Raw genomic sequence first — 20,431 nt, forward strand, 5'->3', positions numbered from 1 at the left:
CAGAGAGGAAGAGGAGCTGCACTGAGAGAGGAGGTATGCTGACACCAGAGAGCAACAGAGAGGAAGAGGAGCTGCACCGAGAGAGGAGGTGTGCTGACACCAGAGAGCAACAGAGAGGAAGAGGAGCTGCACTGAGAGGAGGTGTGCTGACACCAGAGAGCAACAGAGGAAGAGGAGCTGCACTGAGAGAGGTGTGCTGACACCGGAGAGCAACAGAGAGGAAGAGGAGCTGCACTGAGAGCAGGAGGTGTGCTGACACCAGAGAGCAACAGAGAGGAAGAGGAGCTGCACTGAGAGGGGAGGTGTGCTGACACCAGAGAGCAACAGAGAGGAAGAGGAGCTGCATTGAGAAAGGAGGTGTGCTGACACCAGAGAGCAACAGAGAGGAAGAGGAGCTGCACTGAGAGAGGAGGTGTGCTGACACCAGAGAGCAACAGAGGAAGAGGAGCTGCACTGAGAGAGGTGTGCTGACACCAGAGAGCAACAGAGAGGAAGGGGAGCTGTACTGAGAGAGGAGGTGTGCTGACACCAGAGAGCAACAGAGAGGAAGAGGAGCTGCACCGAGAGAGGAGGTATGCTGACACCAGAGAGCAACAGAGAGGAAGAGGAGCTGCACCGAGAGAGGAGGTGTGCTGACACCAGAGAGCAACAGAGAGGAAGAGGAGCTGCACTGAGAGGAGGTGTGCTGATGTCACAATTGTTACAGATCCTTCACCACCTCTCCTGATCACATGGCGGTGACGTCACCGCAGGGCCTTCACCACTTTTCTCCTGAGCTCCGCCCCCTGATCACATGGCTGTGACGTCACCACAGGTCCTTCACCACTTCTCACCTGAGCCCCGCCCCCTGATCACATGGCGGTGACGTCACCACAGGTCCTCCCGCTCTCAGTGCAGCAGCTCCGTCCTGGTTGTGCGCAGCTCTTGCTCTCTGGTATCAGCCAGCAGCAGGTTTCCGCTTCCCGCCATTCCGGTGAGATTACAGGGAGGGTTTGTGGTGAATCTGTGAGAGGAGAGTGTGGGGTGAGATCAGAGCTGTTCCTGTGGAGGCTCCTGCTCCATGTGACTGCGGCTCCTCAGTGTTGTATGGAGGATGTGCAGCGGCTCCTCCTCACCTCACCGCCCCCGCTGGAGGTGGAGTTACCACGGTGACCGTCCCCCGCTGGAGGTGGAGTTACCACGGTGACCGTCCCCCGTTGGAGGTGGAGTTACCACGGTGACCGCCCCCGCTGGAGGTGGAGTTACCACGGTGACCGTCCCCCGCTGGAGGTGGAGTTACCACGGTGACCGTCCCCCGCTGGAGGTGGAGTTACCACGGTGACCGTCCCCGCTGGAGGTGGAGTTACCACGGTGACCGTCCCCCGCTGGAGGTGGAGTTACCACGGTGACCGTCCCCCGCTGGAGGTGTAGTTACCACGGTGACCGTCCCCCGCTGGAGGTGTAGTTACCACGGTGACCGTCCCCCACTGGAGGTGGCGTTACCACGGTGACCGTCCCCGCTGAAGGTGGAGTTACCACGGTGACCGTCCCCCGCTGGAGGGGTAGTTACCACGGTGAGCGTCCCCCGCTGGAGGTGGCGTTACCACGGTGACCGTCCCCCGCTGGAGGTGTAGTTACCACGGTGACCGTCCCCCTCTAGAGGTGTACTTACCACGGTGACCGCCCCCGCTGGAGGTGTAGTTACCACCGTCACCGTCCCCCGCTGGAGGTGGTTACCACGGTGACCGTCCCCCGCTGGAGGTGTACTTACCACGGTGACCGTCCCCCGCTGGAGGTGGAGTTACCACGGTGACCGTTCCCCGCTGGAGGTGTACTTACCACGGTGACCGTCCCCCGCTGGAGGTGGAGTTACCACGGTGACCGTCCCCCGCTGGAGGTGGAGTTACCACGGTGACCGTCCCCCGCTGGAGGTGGAGTTACCACGGTGACCGTCCCCCGCTGGAGGTGGAGTTACCACGGTGACCGCCCCCGCTGGTGGTGGAGTTACCACGGTGACCGTCCCCCGCTGGAGGTGGAGTTACCACGGTGACCGTCCCCCGCTGGAGGTGTAGTTGCCACAGTGACCGCCCCCGCTGGAGGTGTAGTTACCACGGTGACCGTCCCCTGCTGGAGGTGTAGTTACCACGGTGACCGTTCCCCGCTGGAGGTGTACTTACCACGGTGACCGCCCCCGCTGGAGGTGGAGTTACCACGGTGACCGTCCCCCGCTGGAGGTGTAGTTGCCACGGTGACCTTCCTCCGCTGGAGGTGGAGTTACCACGGTGACCTTCCCCCGCTGGAGGTGGAGTTACCCCGGTGACCGTCCCCCGCTGGAGGTGGAGTTACCCCGGTGACCGTCCCCCGCTGGAGGTGGAGTTACCACGGTGACCGTCCCCCGCTGGAGGTGGAGTTACCACGGTGACCGTCCCCCGCTGGAGGTGGAGTTACCACAGTGACCGTCCCCCGCTGGAGGTGTAGTTACCACGGTGACCGTCCTCCGCTGGAGGTGTAGTTATCATGGTGACCGTCCTCCGCTGGAGGTGTAGTTGCCACGGTGACCGACCTCCGCTGGAGGTGTAGTTACCACGCTGACCGACCTCCGCTGGAGGTGTAGTTGCCACCGTGACCGACCTCCGCTGGAGGTGTAGTTGCCACGGTGACCTCCTCCGTTGGCGGTGTAGTTACCACGGTGACCGTCCTCTGCTGGAGGTGTAGTTGCCACGGTGACGGTCCCCTGCTGGAGGTGTATTTGCCACTGTTACCGTCCTCAGCTGGAGGTATAGTTGCCACGGTGACCGTCCTCCTACGAGGCTGATAATGAGCGGTCAGATCGGTGGAGGAGGCCGCGGTGGAGTTTGTGGCTTTTCCTCCAGATTCTTCCTGATAAATGTCGGATATTTGGGGCAAAATTCAGTGATTGTCGTTATATCGTCCCCTGTGATCTCCATCTTCTCCTTTATCATGAAGACGCCGGCAGGACGAGATCCCTCCAGCTGATCCAGTGTTCATCCCTCCTTCTCCTGAATGACCCCGAGGATGGAGGAGGACGAGACCACCAGAAGATTATTACACTTCACCCTGGAGATCATCTCCCTGCTGAGCGGAGAGGTAACTCCTCTACATTTCTATCAGCTTTATTGTGTTATGTAACAAGTCCGACATCGGGAAGAGGAAATCCAGAAGAGGAAGAGAAGGATTCTTTACTGTAAGAGCAGTGATTGTGTGCAGCTCTCTGCCAGGAGGAGTTGTCATGGGGATTCCCTATAAGAGCTGTAGAGGGGCCTGGATGTCTGTCCTGAGTGTAATAATATTCCAGGTTATGGCCCCAGATTACTGGAGACGGTTATTGATCCCGGGATTTCTACTGATTGTCAGATCTGGAGTCGGGAAGGAATTCTTCTCCCTAAGTGTCTCTCTCCATACACAGGATTACACAATAGTGAGGAAGACACCGGGGGAGGGGGTGACTCCCATCATCCATCTCCAGGAGTCAGGAGGGCGGAGCCCGGGCCCCATCACAGAGCCTCCCCCGCACCCCCCGATACATGAGAGGAAGAAGAAGATCCTAGAGCTCAGCAACAAGATGATTGAGCTGCTGAGCGGAGAGGTGACTGCTGGGACATTATACAGGACAGCACTGGAGGATTCTGGGTGATGACTGGAGAGGTGACTGCTGGAACATTATACAGGACAGCACTGGAGGATTCTGGGTGATGACCGGAGAGGTGACTGCTGGGACATTATACAGGATAGCACTGGAGGATTCTGGGTGATGACCGGAGAGGTGACTGCTGGGACATTATACAGGATAGCACTGGAGGATTCTGGGTGATGAGCGGAGAGGTGACTGCTGGGACATTGTACAGGACAGCACTGGAGGATTCTGGGTGATGACGGTGTCGTTGTTGTCAGGTTCCTATAAGGTGTCAGGACGTCGCTGTCTATCTCTCCATGGAGGAGTGGGAGTATCTAGAAGGACACCAGGATCGGTACCAGGAGGTGATGATGGAGGAGCTCCGGCCTCTGACATCACCAGGTGAGAGGAGACTCTTGTTGGCTCCGGTGGATGTGATGACGTCTCTCGGCCTCGTCCTATAATAGATGATTTTTCTCCAGACTTGCTCTGGTTTTCTCTACATTTTCTCACAGCTTTCATTCCCTGATTCTTCTCTTCTGATCTGTGAGTCGCGGTTTCTCCGCTGTCGTCTTCATCAGTCTTGAGTCTTCGTCCTCGGCGGCTTCTTTCAGAATCTTTCACCTTCCTTAGAGCATCGGTCACATTTTGTCTGCAGATGTCCCAGCGCTTCTGTCCGTTCTCTCCTGTGAGATCTTTCGGTTCCTGAGTCTGTTGTGGATTGTTACTCAGCAGAGTCGGGGTTAATTTACTGATCATTTCCCCCCTAATCCGCTGTCGCTCGTCCGTCCCCCAGAATCGGTGCCAGCTCAATGTCGTCATCTGTCGTGGTCGGGCGTCCGGCTCCTCCCTCTTGGCTGACACTTGTGTGACCTTCCTTGGTCTCCTCCGTTCATTCTTCTTCTTTGTGACAAATCACTTTCTCCGTACTGAGCACAAAGTCCTGGATAAATATCGGCACCGGACCGTCCCTCAGACCCCGAAACACGAGTCCTGACATAAAGCTGGAGCGTGGTGGAGCCGATCACCCCCCAGAGCCTGACATGGGGGCTCCAGCAGTTCTCGGCCCCCGCGTCTATTCACCCCCCAGAGCCTGACATGGGGGCTCCAGCAGTTCTCGGCCCCCGCGTCTATTCACCCCCCAGAGCCTGACATGGGGGCTCCAGCAGTTCTCGGCCCCCGCGTCTATTCACCCCTCGCTCTGCAGGAGGAGAAGCACAGAACTTTCCGCACTGGAGGAGAAGGTCGGATCACCGCGCATCCTCTCTATAGGGGGAATGTGTCTCCTGGAGGAGAAGGTCGGATCACCGCGCACTCCTCTCTATAGGGGGAATGTGTCTCCTGGAGGAGAGCGGCGATTCTGAGTACGGAGAGTTATAGGCCATGCAATGCCCCATGGGAAATAAGATATGCACATTTCCTCTCCCCGTATGCAGAGAACGGAGACTCTAGCGCCACCTATAGGAGGCTGCAGTCCTAGGTGTCAATATCAATGTTTCATCCTCATCCTGATCAGGCAAATTTTCATTTTTGCATTTTTTTCCTCGTCTTCTTCCATTAGACATAACATTTGTTATTTTCCATCCACTGATGTTTGAGGTCTTGTGTTTTTTGCTGGATGAATTGTGCATCTTACCGTATAATGTGCTGAAAACAGGAAAAAAATCTAAGTGAAGTGAAAGAGTTAAAAACAAAAAACCCCACAATTCCTCATTTATATTTTGGGTTTTGTTTCTCGGCATTTATTGCGCGGTAAGAACGACCTCGCTGCGATTTCCCAGGTCAGTTATGGTGACACCAATCTTGTGTGTTTTGGGGTTTTTTAGAATATATTTCACTGGTTAAATATCCAGAACTTTCCCTGAGACCCCTCACTTTATCTTCTATTATCGGCGCTGTGTGACGGCTTCTCTTCTTTAACGGCGCGGTGACCTTTACTGGTACCATTTTGGGTATCTGTGACCTTAGGGATAATATTAATCAAATTGTAAATCAGTAGTAATCAAATGGAGAGAGCATTTAAGTTTATAGACTTTTTGTGCTGCAATGACATTCATGTGCAAGTGTCTCGCCCCCCTGAAGAAGGGAAAGCGAAACGGCGTTGGGGTGGGGAGACACAGCATTCCTATCTTCTCCTCTGGTGGCCTCTGATTTTAGGTAATATACTGTGAGTGAAATACGCTCTCTTCTGTTCCTTCCGAATATTAAAATATATTTTCGAGATCTCGAGGAAATCAATACAGCACAGCCTTGTATGGTGGTCTAGCAAATTCTTCTGCTTTATTAGCACATGTGGCACTTTATATAGGGTCAGAGACAAAGGAGTAGTTCCCTTTGACCTATAAACCAATAGTAACCTTAGGGGAGTGAATAGAAATGTGAAACCTCCCTGCCCATCAGTGTTACTTGATCACCATTACACAGAAGTTACAAGACAAGATGGAGACCACATACTCAGAATGGATTCTGTTCTCTCACAATACCCTCTACTGTTTACTTCTTCAGATATGCTGCTACCTATTTTTTGCCTCTGATGCTGCATCCATGCACTATTATTGCACAAATAGAAAGATATTTTTTGTTGGAACTATATCTGCACTTGCACTTTATCTATATGGGCAGCACGGTGGCTCAGTGGTTAGCACTATATACGGTGGCTCAGTGGTTAGCACTGCAGCCTTGCAGCGCTGGGGTCCTGGGTTCAAATCCCCCCAAGGGCAACATCTGCAAGGAGTTTGTATGTTCTCCCCTTGTTTGCGTGGGTTTCCTCCGGGTTCTCCGGTTTCCTCCCACACTCCAAAGACATACTGATAGGGAATCTAGATTGTGAGCCCCGATGGGACAGCGACGATAATGTATGTAAAGCGCTGCGGAATATGTTAGCGCTATATAAAAAAAATAAAAAAGATTATTATTATTATATAAATGCTATTGCACTTGCACTTTGATTACATGAATGCCATTGCGGCACAAATAGTCTATAAACTTAAATGCTTTCTCCATTTGATTACTACTGATTTGCACTTTGATCATTATTAATCTGGATACGTCTGCATTAAGAAATTCTATGGATCTATGTAATGCTTGTTGTCAGGAAAATATTAATATCAGGGACAGATTAACAGAATATTAGCCCTTCTCCCATGCCCTCTGCTGTAGTGTTTGTCCAGAGATGACAATCATACAGTGTCTAACACAAATTATCACCCTTTGTCAGCACCGAGCTGTCCCATTTTCCTCAGCACGAAAGCCCCAATTAGCGCACGCCTGAGAAATAGTTTATGCAAATACGACCAGCCACAGAGTGTTATAACTTCGTTAGGAAGTAAGCATCTTGTCCCTGAAAGACGCAGGAGGTAATTAAAATGCAGGCTTGCACTAATTTGCGTGTAACTGTTGAAGCTGCTTCCCGAGCTTCAAAGGGGAATTTGCAGACATGATGACTCTGATATGAATTATGAGATATAATGAGTTCCATAGGTCCGACAGTAACGGGACCCATATGTGTAGTGACCAAATCAGCCCAAGAATGTATAGGTAGTTTTCCAGGGCTGTAACTAAAATCAGGGAGCTGTAGCACAAAAACACCAGAATGGCAGACTGCAGCTATGCGAAGTGTGATATCTAAATAAAGATAAAATCATAAGGGAAAAAATGGCGTAGTTTGCAAGCTTCTGCGATCAACAAGCAATGAGTTATCGCAGAAGTCAGCGTTTTTAATAAAAATGTACAGGCTGGAGACCGGCCCACATGATGTCACCACAAGGGGCGTGTGGCCAGATCTCCCCTTAGGTATAAAGAGAACTCATGGACATTAGAGACTCACTCATTGCCAGGGGGGAATAAGAATTATAAGCAACGGGTCCTGTTCAATAACAGCATACTCCAACCGGGGAGCTCCTCCTCCACCTATATTGAGTCGTCGCAGCGAACTTTATAGTGTAAGTTTCACTTTTTATTCTGTTTTATTTTATGTATCTGCATATGTATTTTAATGTCCCCTTTGTAACATCCTCGTATATATTTTTCCTAAACACTGCCTCCCTTTTGGATTAAATATAAAATTTAATAGTTCTGTTTCTTTTGTTCTGTAATCGTTCCCTTCCCCGAAGCCATAAATGCTACCAAAACGCAGGCGTCCGGCCAGGCCTGTATTATATTTCAAACTCGGCCGGTGGTGGCAGAGAGTATTAATAATTGGGCTATCGTGAAGCTGACAGTGACCGTACGGAGGGCGTTAAACAAGGATTCCAGGCTGTGGAACCCAGGGTGTTGAGCCATACGCTCACTGGTCGCTTACCGATACCTACGTAGAGAGTAGTCTGGATCGCGTGCTCGCGACTACGGACAGCGTGACGGCACGGTGAGATATTGCGTGATCTCCCCGGTGTCGTCCTGACTGTGTGTGTTGGGTATTCCCTGACAAATTGGTGGCAGCGGTGGGATATTGTATGATCCTGCCGGTGCGTTCCTGACACTTGTGTCCCCCCCTTTTTTGGAGTTTTTTCTGCTTTGCTTTTTATGTTTTCTGTTTTTATGGATTGATTAAACAGATATTATATTTTATACTAAGCTGGAATCTCTTTACATCCTGCAGCACATTGATTTGCTAATATAGATACTGGTTGTTAAATGGTAAAATGAATGGCGTCATTCAAAAGTACAACTTGTCCCGCAAAAAAACAAGCCCTTATACTGCTATGGGGATAGAAAAATAAAAAAGTTATGACGGAGAGGAAAAATGGAAAATGGCCATGGTGTGAAGGGGTTAACGGCATAAAATTTCAAAGTTTGGAAATTGTGAACTTTTAAAAAAAAAAATTGTGAAATTTTCGATCAGTTCATAAATAAACACAAATCATATCAATGTAAATTCACCAGTAACATAAAGTACAATGTGTCACGAAAACAAACAATCTCTGCATCGGTGGGATAAGCAGACTGGGGTTGAAGGGGTTAAAGGGTTGTTTGTTCTCCACAACACCGTCCTTCCGGGCGCTGTGACTTCATCCGTCAGCCGTACACTTGCCCTTTTTTCCTCCTTTGGAGACAAACTCAGAACTTTCCGCGCACTTGCTGCCTATTTTAGTGTTTATATCGAGGTGGATGTGGAGATTTATCTCTATTTAAAGAAGAATAAAAACGCGGTAACTCGTCTTTTAATAGGAGGACGGCAGATTCTCTGCTCTTAGAGAGATCCCAGAGGATCCTGTCAAGGAGGGCGGCCGTGTCCTCATGGTGACATCATGAGCTCTCAAAATACAATCACTGGTAAATGGTCACCGTCCTTCCCCCAATCTCCATACAGTGAATTAGGAGAGAAGAAACCGATGGATGGAAATGTGGAGCTTTCTCCAGCTCCTCTGTGGCTCCATCCCTGGAGACGAATCTTAGAGAAGTTGTGTTTCTTAGTATGGCTCTTCCATCTGACTGACGAGGGTCTTCTCTGTCCCTCTCCTCAGGGTCCTCATCCTCCGAGTGCAGAGCAGAGAGCATTAGGCTTTGGCCTCGCTGATTATCACTTCATACTTGAGGCCACAATGTGCCGGGACCTCGGTACCGGTGGTGAGGACCACAACAATGTAATTTATTCCTTGATACATAAACATAGAATTACTGGTTCTGAGAGACGAGTCTCATATATAGACAGATCCACGGCAGGTCATGTATTCAGTCTCTGTGTCTCCACAGCTGGATCCAGGAGGAGAAATCCACCAGAGAGATGTCCCCGTCCTCTGTATCCCCAGGACTGTCCAGAGGAGAATCACAACATCCCAGAGGACCATCAGGTAGATGACACTGAAGTCCCCACAACATCTGACCATGAAGTGATGGGACCTGAGCTCATCTTACATTGTTCTTTTTAGGGTGAAGATCTGATTGATATTAAGGTTGCAGTTATACATGGATCACAAGAGGCGACCGCAATATGGGCCGATCAGCAGGGTGAGGAGGGGAGACTGTCATGTCTGTTCTGTGGTCACCTACTACTACTCCCATCATAGAATGTCTGTCCAGCCTCTGTTTGAAGACGTCCATTGAAGGAGAACTCTTCACCTCTCGTGGCCGCCTGTTTCACTCATTGATCTCCTCACTGTCAAAAAGTTTTTACTAATATCTAATCTGTGTCTCCTCCCTTTCAGTTTCATTCCATTACTTCTCGTGTTTCCATGTGCAAATGAGAATAAGGATGATCCTTCTACACTGTGACAGCCCTTCAGATATCTGTATACAGCTATTAAGTCTCCTCTTAAACTTTTTTTGCAAGCTAAACATTCCTAGGTCCTTTAACCGCTCCTAGTAGGACAGAGTTTGTAGACCGGTCACAATCCAGGTAGCTCTTCACTGAACTTGCTTCAGTTTCTTCATGTCTGTTTTAAAATGTGATGCCCAGAACTGGACACAGTGTCCAGATGAGGTCTGACCAAAGAGGAGTAGAGGGGGAGAAGTACTTCACATGATCGAAACGCTATGCTTCTTTTAATACATTCCAGAACTGTGTTCGCCTTTTTTGCTGCTGCATCACACTGTTGACTCATGTTCAGTCTATTATCTATTAGTATACCCAAGTCTTTTTCACACTTGCTGTTGCTTAGTTCTATTCCTCCCATTCTGTAGATGCCATTTTCGTTTTTCTTGCCCAGATGTAGAATCTTGCATTTCTCCCTGTTAAATACCATTGTTAGTCGCTTTCCATTGTTCCAGCTTATCTACATCCTTCTGAATCCGTTCTCTGTCTTCTCTAGTGTTAGCTATCCCTTCTTGCTTTGCATCATCTGCAAATTTGATTAGTTTACCTTCAGTTCCCTTATCTAGATCATTGATAAAAATGTTGAACAACACTGGGACCAGGACAGATCCTTGTGGTACCCCACTTATTACACTCTTCCAATTGGATGTGCCACCATTTATTACCACTCTTTGAGTACGATCACTGAGCCAGTTATGAATCCACCTAACTGCAGCCATGTCAATCCCATACTTGGTCATTTTTTCAATAAGCATAGTATGAGATACTTTATCAAATGCTTTGCTGAAGTTGAGATATGCTATATCTACCACATTTCCCTGATCTACCCAGTCAGTGATTCCATCATAGAAGGAAATTATATTAGTCTGGCATGACTTGTTTGTTACAAACCCATGCTGGCTCTGGTTAATTACTTTATTCTTATCCAAGTACTTACATACATGCTGTTTTAATAATTTGTTCAAAGATCTTTCCTGGTATAGAAGTAAGGCTCACTGGCCTGTAATTTCCTGGCTCCATCTTCTTTCCTTTTTTGAAGATGAGGACATTTGCCCTTCTCCAATCTTCTGGGACTTCTCCTGTTCTCCAGGATTTTCAAAGATTCTGGCTAATGGTTCTGCAGTTTCTTCTGGTATCTTTCAATACCCTAGGATATAATTCATCTGGACCAGGATATGTAAATCCATATAAATTAGCTAAGTGTTCCCTCACCATCTCTCTGTTTATAGATAGTGTGGATTCTCCTATTCCTTCTATAGTTCAGTGAAGATCAGTTGATGTTACATTTACTTTCTTAGAGAAAACAGATGCAAAATAGGAATGTAAAAGTTCGGCCTCTCAGCATCATTTTTGACCACTTCACCCTTTTCATCCTGTAATAATCTTATAGCATCTTTGGCTTTTCTTTTGCTTTTGACTTCATCATCTCATCATCACATGACACAATCTATTCCGTCACTGTGTGTTTCCTACAGATGGATCCAGGAGGAGAAATCCACCAGAGAGATGTCCCCGTCCTCTGTATCCCCAGGACTGTCCAGAGGAGAATCACAACATCCCGGAGGATCATCAGGTAGACGGTGCTGAGCCCTGTACCGGATCTGTATATGGGGGACATTTCTGATCGAGGTCATAGATGTCACAGATTTTGGTGGTTTCTTGTATTGCGCTGATTGTTACATCTGATATATCAGGAGGAAGATCCGACTAAGGATAAAGTGAAGGACGAGACAGAAGAAGAAGCGATGACGAGGAGGGATCAGCCGTGTGTGAGTGACGGGAAGGAGGAGATTCCAGGAGATGTTTCCACAGGTGTGTAATAATGACCGGCGTGTGATGATGATGACCGGCGTGTGATGATGATGATGACCGGTGTGTGATGGTGATGATGATGATGATGACCGGCGTGTGATGGTGATGATGATGACCGATGTGTGATGATGATGATGACCGGCGTGTGATGATGATGATGATGACCGGCGTGTGATGATGACGATGACCGGTGTGTGATGATGATGATGACCGGTGTGTGATGATGATGATGACCGGTGTGTGATGATGATGATGACCGGCGTGTGATGATGATGATGACCGGCGTGTGATGATGATGATGACCGGTGTGTGATGATGATGATGACCGGTGTGTGATGATGATGATGACCGGTGTGTGATGATGATGATGACCGGTGTGTGATGATGACGATGACCGGTGTGTGATATCGTGTGGAGTCTCCGGTGCAGTGAAGCTTTATCCGCCGTCCACATCACAGCAGAAGCGTCCGGTGATGGCGCGGCTGCTCCTGTAGAGTCCGGCTCTGCTCCGATGAATACCGGGGCCGCCTTCACACCTCTTCTTAATGATTTAGGAAGCTCATATTAGTTTTCCTTTGCCTTCTATAATATTCCTTCCATCCTTTACGTCCATATTTTCCTTACACAAGTCCCTGCTGCCATATAAATGACTGAGCTTGTGCTCCAGGTTATGAATCTCCCCGTCCTATGGATCTCGGGGATGTAGCAGCCTCTGCCTGGTGCTGACGAGTGACGACACATGTCACATGTAGAGTCGTCCTACCTGTTGCCTCTGTTTGCCTCCCACTGCCTCCTACACTGAGGCCGGCGTTCTGGTCCCTCCTCATCCAGGCCGGCCGCCTGGTGGCATGAAGAGCCCTATGGTAAGTCAGTAAGTGCCGTGCTATGGAGGTGTGGGTCAGATATATGGCTGTCGTCCCTCTGCCACTATGGAGGCCATCTTGGATGTAGGAGGACCAGAACACAGGTCTCAGTCGGAGGCAAGTGGAGGACACCAGGTAGGTGACAGTACATGACAGATGTTTAGTCCTCTGTGCCGGGTGGAGAATTGCTTCATCATAAAAGGGATTAGGAGCTCGTATATACAAACCGCTGCGATGGCCGGATCTAGAGTTGTTGTTATCGGACAATCATGTCGGTTTTTGAGACCTGGCTCAATCAAGGTATAAACATGGAGACAAGATACTGCCAGAGGGGGCGCTCTTCACCATGCACGGATAATATCCCCTGTCAGCGTGTTATTTATGGTGGAGATTCACTATATGGAGAATAGTATTGGGCCACACGCATTAATCACTGCATTCTGGCTTCTCCTTCAGGCCCCATTGTATAATATCCAGCCCCGTTTCTCCCCTCCGGTGTATAACATGCAGCCCCGTTTCTCCACGCCGGTGTATAACATGCAGCCCCGTTTCTCCCCTCCGGTGTGTAACATGCAGCCCCGTTTCTCCCTTCCGGTGTATAACATGCAGCCCTGTTTCTCCCCTCCGGTGTATAACATGCAGCCCCGTTTCTCCCCTCCGGTGTATAACATGCAGCCTCGTTTCTCCCCTCCGGTGTATAACATGCAGCCCCGTTTCTCCACGCCGGTGTATAACATGCAGCCCCGTTTCTCCACGCCGGTGTATAACATGCAGCCCCGTTTCTCCCCTCCGGTGTATAACATGCAGCCCCGTTTCTCCCCTCCGGTGTATAACATGCAGCCCTGTTTCTCCCCTCCGGTGTATAACATGCAGCCTCGTTTCTCCCCTCCGGTGTATAACATGCAGCCCCGTTTCTCCCCTCCGGTGTATAGCATGCAGCCCCGTTTCTCCACGCCGGTGTATAACATGCAGCCCCGTTTCTCCACGCCGGTGTATAACATGCAGCCCCGTTTCTCCACGCCGGTGTATAACATGCAGCCCCGTTTCTCCACGCCGGTGTATAACATGCAGCCCCGTTTCTCCCCTCCGGTGTATAACATGCAGCCCCGTTTCTCCACACCGGTGTATAACATGCAGCCCCGTTTCTCCACGCCGGTGTATAACATCCAGCCCCGTTTCTCCCCTGGGGGATAGTGGGGCCATGGCCTAAGGCTTCAAAACGCACAATAGCTAGGTTGATTAGGGAGGCCATTTCTTTAGGTTTAAAGGCTCACTCCACAAGGGCCATGTCAACCTCCTGGGCTTTAGAGATCGGATGTCTTAATCTAGCAGACCTGTAAGGTAGCAACCTGGTCTTCTCATTCCACTTTCTATAAACATAATAGACTTGATATGGGTTCCTCTTCCGACCTCACCTTTGGGAGAAGGGTGCTCCAGGCTGTGGTCCCTCCCTGAATTCTTAATTTTTCCTGGTGCTGTCATGGGTGATCAATAAAGTCTTAGTTACTTACCGGTAACAAGAGTTTTTGGAACCTATGACAGCACCCTTATATTCCCTCCCGTCACGTGTGGGTGAGCACTTCTTTCGCTAGTGTTATGAGCTCACATTTTTAGTTGTGATTTGTGGTGCAGGTAAATTTTGTGTTTTTGCAACAACCATTGGAGGTTCTCTCATGCTCTGTAGTCCAACTGATGCGTGGGAGAGGTGCCGCCCTTTTAAGCCTGTAGGTTTCCTGTCCTTGAAGGGCGGATCCCCTCCCTCGTGGTGCTGTAATGGGTTCCAAAAAATCCCTTTACCGGTAAGTAACTGAGACTTTTGCATCTGATGTGCCATAATAGTGCATGGATACCACAAATAGAAAGGCATTTTTTGTTGGAACTATAGCTGCACCTGCACTTTATCTATTGCACTTGCACTTTGATTACATGAATGTCATTGCAGCAGAAAGAGTCTACAAAATTAAATGCTCTCTCCATTTGATTACTGCTGATTGGCACTTTGATCATTATTAATCTGGATACGTCTGTATTAAGAAATTCTATGACATGTATTGGATCTATGTAATGCTTGTGTTCCCCCTTTTTTGGAGTTTTTTCTGCTTTGCTTTTTATGTTTTCTGTTTTTATGGATTGATTAAACAGATATTATATTTTATACTAAGCTGGAATCTCTTTACATCCTGCAGCACATTGATTTGCTAATATAGATACTGGTTGTTAAATGGTAAAATGAATGGCGTCATTCAAAAGTACAACTTGTCCCGCAAAAAAACAAGCCCTTATACTGCTATGGGGATAGAAAAATAATAAAGGTATGGATCACGGAGAGGAAAAATGGCCATGGTGTGAAGGGGTTAACAGCATAAAATTTCAAAGTTTGTAAATTGTAAATTTTATTTTTGAAAATATCGAAAATTTCACAAACAAACACAAATCATATCAATGTAAATGTAACACAAGTACAATGTGTCACGAAAAAAATACTATGAATCACTGGGAGACATTGAAGCTCCAGAAATATTACCTCGTTAAGTGACGTTGGTCAGAATTGTAAAGTGTGGCCCGGTCAGAAAGGTGAAAACAGACTGGGGGTGACGGGGTTAAAGGTTTGGTTTGTTCAGAAGAATATGTATTATGGGGCTTTTCTGTGGAGTCTGACCAGACAATCTCTCCTTGGCTCCCCGTGTGCATCAGTAAGCGCCCATGACCCCGGTGCCGGCTCTCTAGTTGTCCTTTCTACACATTGATAGGCACTAACCGCTGCGTACCCGGTGCTCCCCACAACACTGTCCTTCCGGGTGCGGTGACTTCATCCGTCAGCCGTACATGTGCCCTTTTTTCCTCCTTCAGAGACAAATTCAGACTTTTACGCACACTTGCTGCCTATTTTAGTGTTTATATCGAAGCGGATATTGAGATTTCTCTCTATTTAAAGAAGAATAAAAACGCAGTAACTCGTCTTTTAATAGGAGGACGGCAGGTTCTCTCCTCTGAGTGATCCCAGAGGATCCTGTCCAGGAGGGAGGCCGTGTCCTCATGGTGACATCATGAGCTCTCAAAAATACAATCACTGGTAAATGGTCACCGTCCTTCCCCCAATCTCCATACAGTGAATTAGGAAAGGAACCGATGGATAGAAATGTGGAGCTTTCTCCAGCTCCTCTGTGGTTCCATCCCTGGTGGAGATGAAACTTGGAGAAGTTGTGTTTCTTAGTACGGCTCCTTGCTCTGACTGACGAGGGTCTTCTCTGTCCGTCTCCTCAGGGTCCTCATCCTCCGAGTGCAGAGCAGAGAGCATTAGGCTTTGGCCTCGCTGATTATCACTTTATACTTGAGGCCACAATGTGCTGGGACCTCTGTACCGGTGGTGAGGACCACAACAATGTAATTTATTCCCTGATCCATAAACATAGAATTACTGGTTCTGAGAGACGAGTCTCATATATAGACAGATACACGGCAGGTCATGTATTCAGTCTCTGTGTCTCCACAGATGGATCCAGGAGGAGAAATCCACCAGAGAGATGTCCCCGTCCTCTGTATCCCCAGGACTGTCCAGAGGAGAATCACAACATCCCGGAGAGTCATCAGGTAGATGACACTGAAGTCCCCACAACATCTGACCATGAAGTGATGGGACCTGAGCTCATCTTACATTGTTCTTTTTTAGGGTGAAGATCTGATTGATATTAAGGTTGCGGTTATACATGGAGCACAAGAGGCGACCGCAATATGGGCCGATCAGCAGGGTGAGGAGGGGAGACTGTTGTGTCTGTTCTGTGGTCACCTATTACTATTCCCATCCCAAGTTCCCAACATGTCACATGACCGCTGACGTAATGGAAGGTCCTTTTACATTACCGGTATTCGCCACAGAGCCAGCAGAGATGCCGGGAGCAGAGCGGGGGCCATCGGAAGGTGAGTATAAGGTTATTTTTTATTTTAATTATTTTTTTACTTACAGGCACTATGGTACCCGGGTCTGGAGGAGAGTCTCCCGGGTACCATCCGCGCATTAATCGCATAAGATCCGCATAACTACATGTAGTCATGCGGATCTTATGCGATCCAATGCAAGTCAATGGCGGCGATTTCGCAGCGAAATCGCACTAGAATTGGTCTTGCGGGTGGTTTTACCGCAATTCGAATTCACAGTGGAAATCTCCGCATGATGTGCACAGCACATGCAGATTTGCATTGCAGTAAATGGCAGACCTATTACAAGCAATTTTAATGCGTTTTCGCAGTGAAAATCCACCGCAAAAAAAACGCATTAAAATCACTTCGTGTGCACATAGCCTTAGAATACCCAAGTCTTTTTCACACGTGCTGTTGCTTAATACTGCTTTTCCGATCCTGTAGATGCCATTTTCATTTTCTTGCCCAGATTAATACCATTCTGTTAGTCGCTTTCTATTTTCCAAGCTGATCTAGATCCTTCTGAATCCTTTCTCTGTCTTCTCTAGTATTAGCTATCCCTCCTAGCTTTGCATCGTCTGCAAATTTGATTAGTTTACCTTCAGTTCCCTTATCTAGATCATTGATAAAAATGTTGAACAACACTGGGACCAGGACAGATCCTTGTGGTACTCCGCTTATTACACTCTTCCAATTGGATGTGCCACCATTTATTACCACTATTTGAGTACAATCACTGAGCCAGTTGTGAATCCACGTAACTGCAGCCATGTCAATCCCATACTTGGTCATTTTTTCAATAAGGATGGTGTGAGATACTTTATCAAATGCTTTGCTGAAGTTGAGATTTGCTATATCTACCAAATTTCCCTGATCTACCCAGTCAGTGATTCCATCATAGAAGGAAATTATATTAGTCTGGCATGACTTGTTTGTTACAAACCCATGCTGGCTCTGGTTAATTACTGTATTCTTATCCAAGTACTTACATACATGCTATTAAATAATTTGTTCAAAGATCTTTCCTGGTATAGAAGTAAGGCTCACTGGCCTGTAATTTCCTGGCTCCATTTTCTTTCCTTTTTTAAAGATGGGGACAACATTTGCCCTTCTCCAATCTTCTGGGACTTCTCCTGTTCTCCAGGATTTTTCAAAGTTTCTGGCTAATGGTTCTGCAGTTTCTTCTGCGATCTCTTTCAGTACCCTAGGGTATAATTCATCTGGACCAGGAGATGTAAATTAGCTAAGTGTTCCCTCACCATCTCTCTGATTATAGATAGTGTGGATTCTTCTATTCCTTCAATAGTTCAGTGAGCATCAGTTGATGTTACATTGATGGATGGATCATGCCCTAAAGCATACTGTATATATGATTATGGGGGCTGGAGCTCGACTGCTCCTGGATGTAGGGCCGCCGTTGTGACTAGTCAATCTCATTTACATACGGTACTGAAATATTAAAGGGAACCTGTCATGTCCTTTGTCCTATCTAAACTGCCCCCATTGCATTGTTAGTGATGCAATGTGCATCACTAACACGCTTTTTTCACTAAAATCGTATCCGATATCGTGTAAAAAACCACGTTATCTAACTATATCATACCTGCTTGTTTAGTCATAGGGCTGTGATTCATTGCATTCAGTCCGGCTTGTCACGGCCCACGCCATTTGAATTCTGTTCCCAGTTTGTGCTGACTTTACTAGTATCGGCTTGAAGATCCGGGAGCCGACGAGTGGCTCCCCGCGCATGCGCTGTGACGAGCGGCTCCCCGCGCGTGCGCTGTTAAGCTGTGTGTAGTTCCTCAGCTTCACTGTGTGCGGCCACAGCCGCTCGTCACAGCGCATGCGCGGCTCCCAGATCATCAAGCTCGGGTATGCCAATATACACACTGCGCAAGTGCGGCTGGCCATGACATACCACGTAAGCGCGGCATTTAGACGCCGAAACTAGTGACATCAGCACAATCCGGGAACAGAAATCAAATGGCGTGGGCGGCGAGAAGCCGGACTGAATGCAATGAATCACACCCCTATGAATAAACGAGCAAGTATATAAAGTGTTTTTTTACACATGATTACACCGCCGATTTTAATAAAAAAGCGTGTTACTGATGCACATTGGAGTAATTTAGATAGGACAAAGGACATGACAGGTTCCCTTTAAAACTTCATTTTTAATTGCGTGGACACTTTTCTACACTAAGGGCATGATGGGAAGCTTGAGAGTGTGAAATGGCACTGGTGGTACATTAAGGGGTAAATCCTGATGACTGGTTCCCTTTAAGAACTTTGTTAGCTAATCCCCTGACTTGTGCCAATGTCACCAGTTTATAAGTGTCATTCACTTTACCCGTCATTGTGTTAATGTTATGGCATGTAGTTGTCTTCCTTATTACCGGTACTATCACTGACGAGGGTCTTCATTGTGAGCTCTATTAAATAAATGTCGAAATCTCTTTTGTGTGGTAGATTAGATGTGATTTTTTTCTATCTTTTATTCTTATAGGAAATCCTTGTGAGAATAACGGTTTATCACTAAGTTATAAAAAAGAAGATATCAGGAAGGAATCTAATGGAGGAAACCTCATCACCCTTCCTGCACCTTCTGGACTTCACAGCACTTCACCTTATTATAATCCTCCTGATCATGAGGAACCCTCTCCTGAGAAATCTCACATTGTTACCACAATTCCAGGGGGCAAAGTGAATACAAGATTTCAATGTCACAAGCAACTTACTAAAATCTCAAATTTTTTAACACAAAAAAAGCACAAAGGAAAAAAGCCATACTCCTGTTCAGAATGTGGGAAATGCTTTATAACTAAATCAAAATGTGTTAGACATGAAAGAATTCATACAGGAGAGAAGCCATTTTCATGTTCAGAATGTGGGAAATCTTTTACATGTAAATCAAGTCTTACTACACATGAGAGAATTCACACTGGAGAGAAGCCATTTTCATGTTCAGTGTGTGAGAAACGTTTTATGCAAAAATATCATCTTGTTCAACATAAGAGAATACACACTGGGGAGAAGCCGCATACATGTTCACACTGTGAGAAATGCTTTACAGATAAATCAAGTCTTAATAAACATGAGAGAATTCACACTGGAGAGAAGCCGTATTCATGTTCAGAATGTGGGAAATCTTTTATACGTAAATCACATCTTACTACGCATGAGAGAATTCACACTGGAGAGAAGTCGTATTCATGTTCAGAATGTGGGAAATGTTTTACACGTAAATCAAGTCTTGCTACACATGAGAGAGTTCACACTGGAGTGAAGCCGCATTCATGTTCACTGTGTGAGAAACGTTTTATACAAAAATATAGTCTTGTTTTACATCAGAGAACTCATAAAGGAAAGAAACTGTAATTATATTCACTGTGTTTTATACATTTTAATAAACTGTGGGAGGCCTGAGAGTGTCGTAGATGTATTTTCAGGGCAGTTGAAGGCGTTGGAACACTTTACACTTTAAATTTTTGCCGAATCAGTTTGGTTCTGATTCAGATTTTATGGGCAAATCGAATCCAATACAAATTTTGCGGAAAAAAATTAAAGTAAAAAATTTAAATGATCCGGATGTTTAACCCCTTCATGACATATGATGTATAAATACGTCATAAGTCGTGTCTCCCCCTCTTTGGCGCAGGCTCCAGCGCTGAGCCTGCATTTTTTCAGGCAAATGACAGGTGATCTGATCAGCTGTCAATTGCCCCTAACAGCCGCAGGTGGAATTGCGATCCACCAGTAACTGTTAACATGTTAAATGCAGTTCTCAACCTCCGACAGTGGCATTTGACTTGGCCATGGCCGGCACTCCTAGCCGATGAGCATTTTTGCGCTATGTGCAGCACAAGCGATCGGATGATTGCAGCTTCAAGTCTCCCATGGAGACTATTGAAGCATGTAAAAAAACACCAAGGTTACTTACCGGTAGCCAGTTTTTCCAGAAACCATGACAGCACA

General features: G+C 47.3%; 1 protein-coding gene across 1 annotated transcript; it reads left to right on the top strand.

The window, feature by feature from the left end:
- Window positions 1–731: 731 nt before the first annotated feature.
- On the top strand, window positions 732–19,875 carry LOC141153394 (oocyte zinc finger protein XlCOF7.1-like). The gene is made up of 6 exons (XM_073638167.1): window positions 732–737; window positions 3,407–3,586; window positions 3,892–4,015; window positions 11,339–11,436; window positions 16,209–16,287; window positions 18,963–19,875. Exons 1-6 carry the CDS (start codon window positions 732–734, stop codon window positions 19,832–19,834), a joined length of 1,359 nt encoding a protein of 452 aa, XP_073494268.1. The 3' UTR covers window positions 19,835–19,875.
- Window positions 19,876–20,431: the final 556 nt, after the last annotated feature.

This window comes from Phyllobates terribilis, unplaced genomic scaffold (assembly GCF_046119375.1).
Source record: "Phyllobates terribilis strain yellow unplaced genomic scaffold, ASM4611937v1 Scaffold_1__5_contigs__length_1240528914, whole genome shotgun sequence".
NCBI lineage: Eukaryota > Metazoa > Chordata > Amphibia > Anura > Dendrobatidae > Phyllobates > Phyllobates terribilis.

Bases quoted from the DNA above. Each gene is read 5' to 3' on its own strand.
- LOC141153394 (XM_073638167.1), top strand. The intron at 4,016-11,338 runs GTGAGAGGAGAC...TGTTTCCTACAG, and splicing joins CCGGCCTCTGACATCACCAG to ATGGATCCAGGAGGAGAAAT. The intron at 16,288-18,962 runs GTGAGGAGGGGA...TTATTCTTATAG, and splicing joins AATATGGGCCGATCAGCAGG to GAAATCCTTGTGAGAATAAC.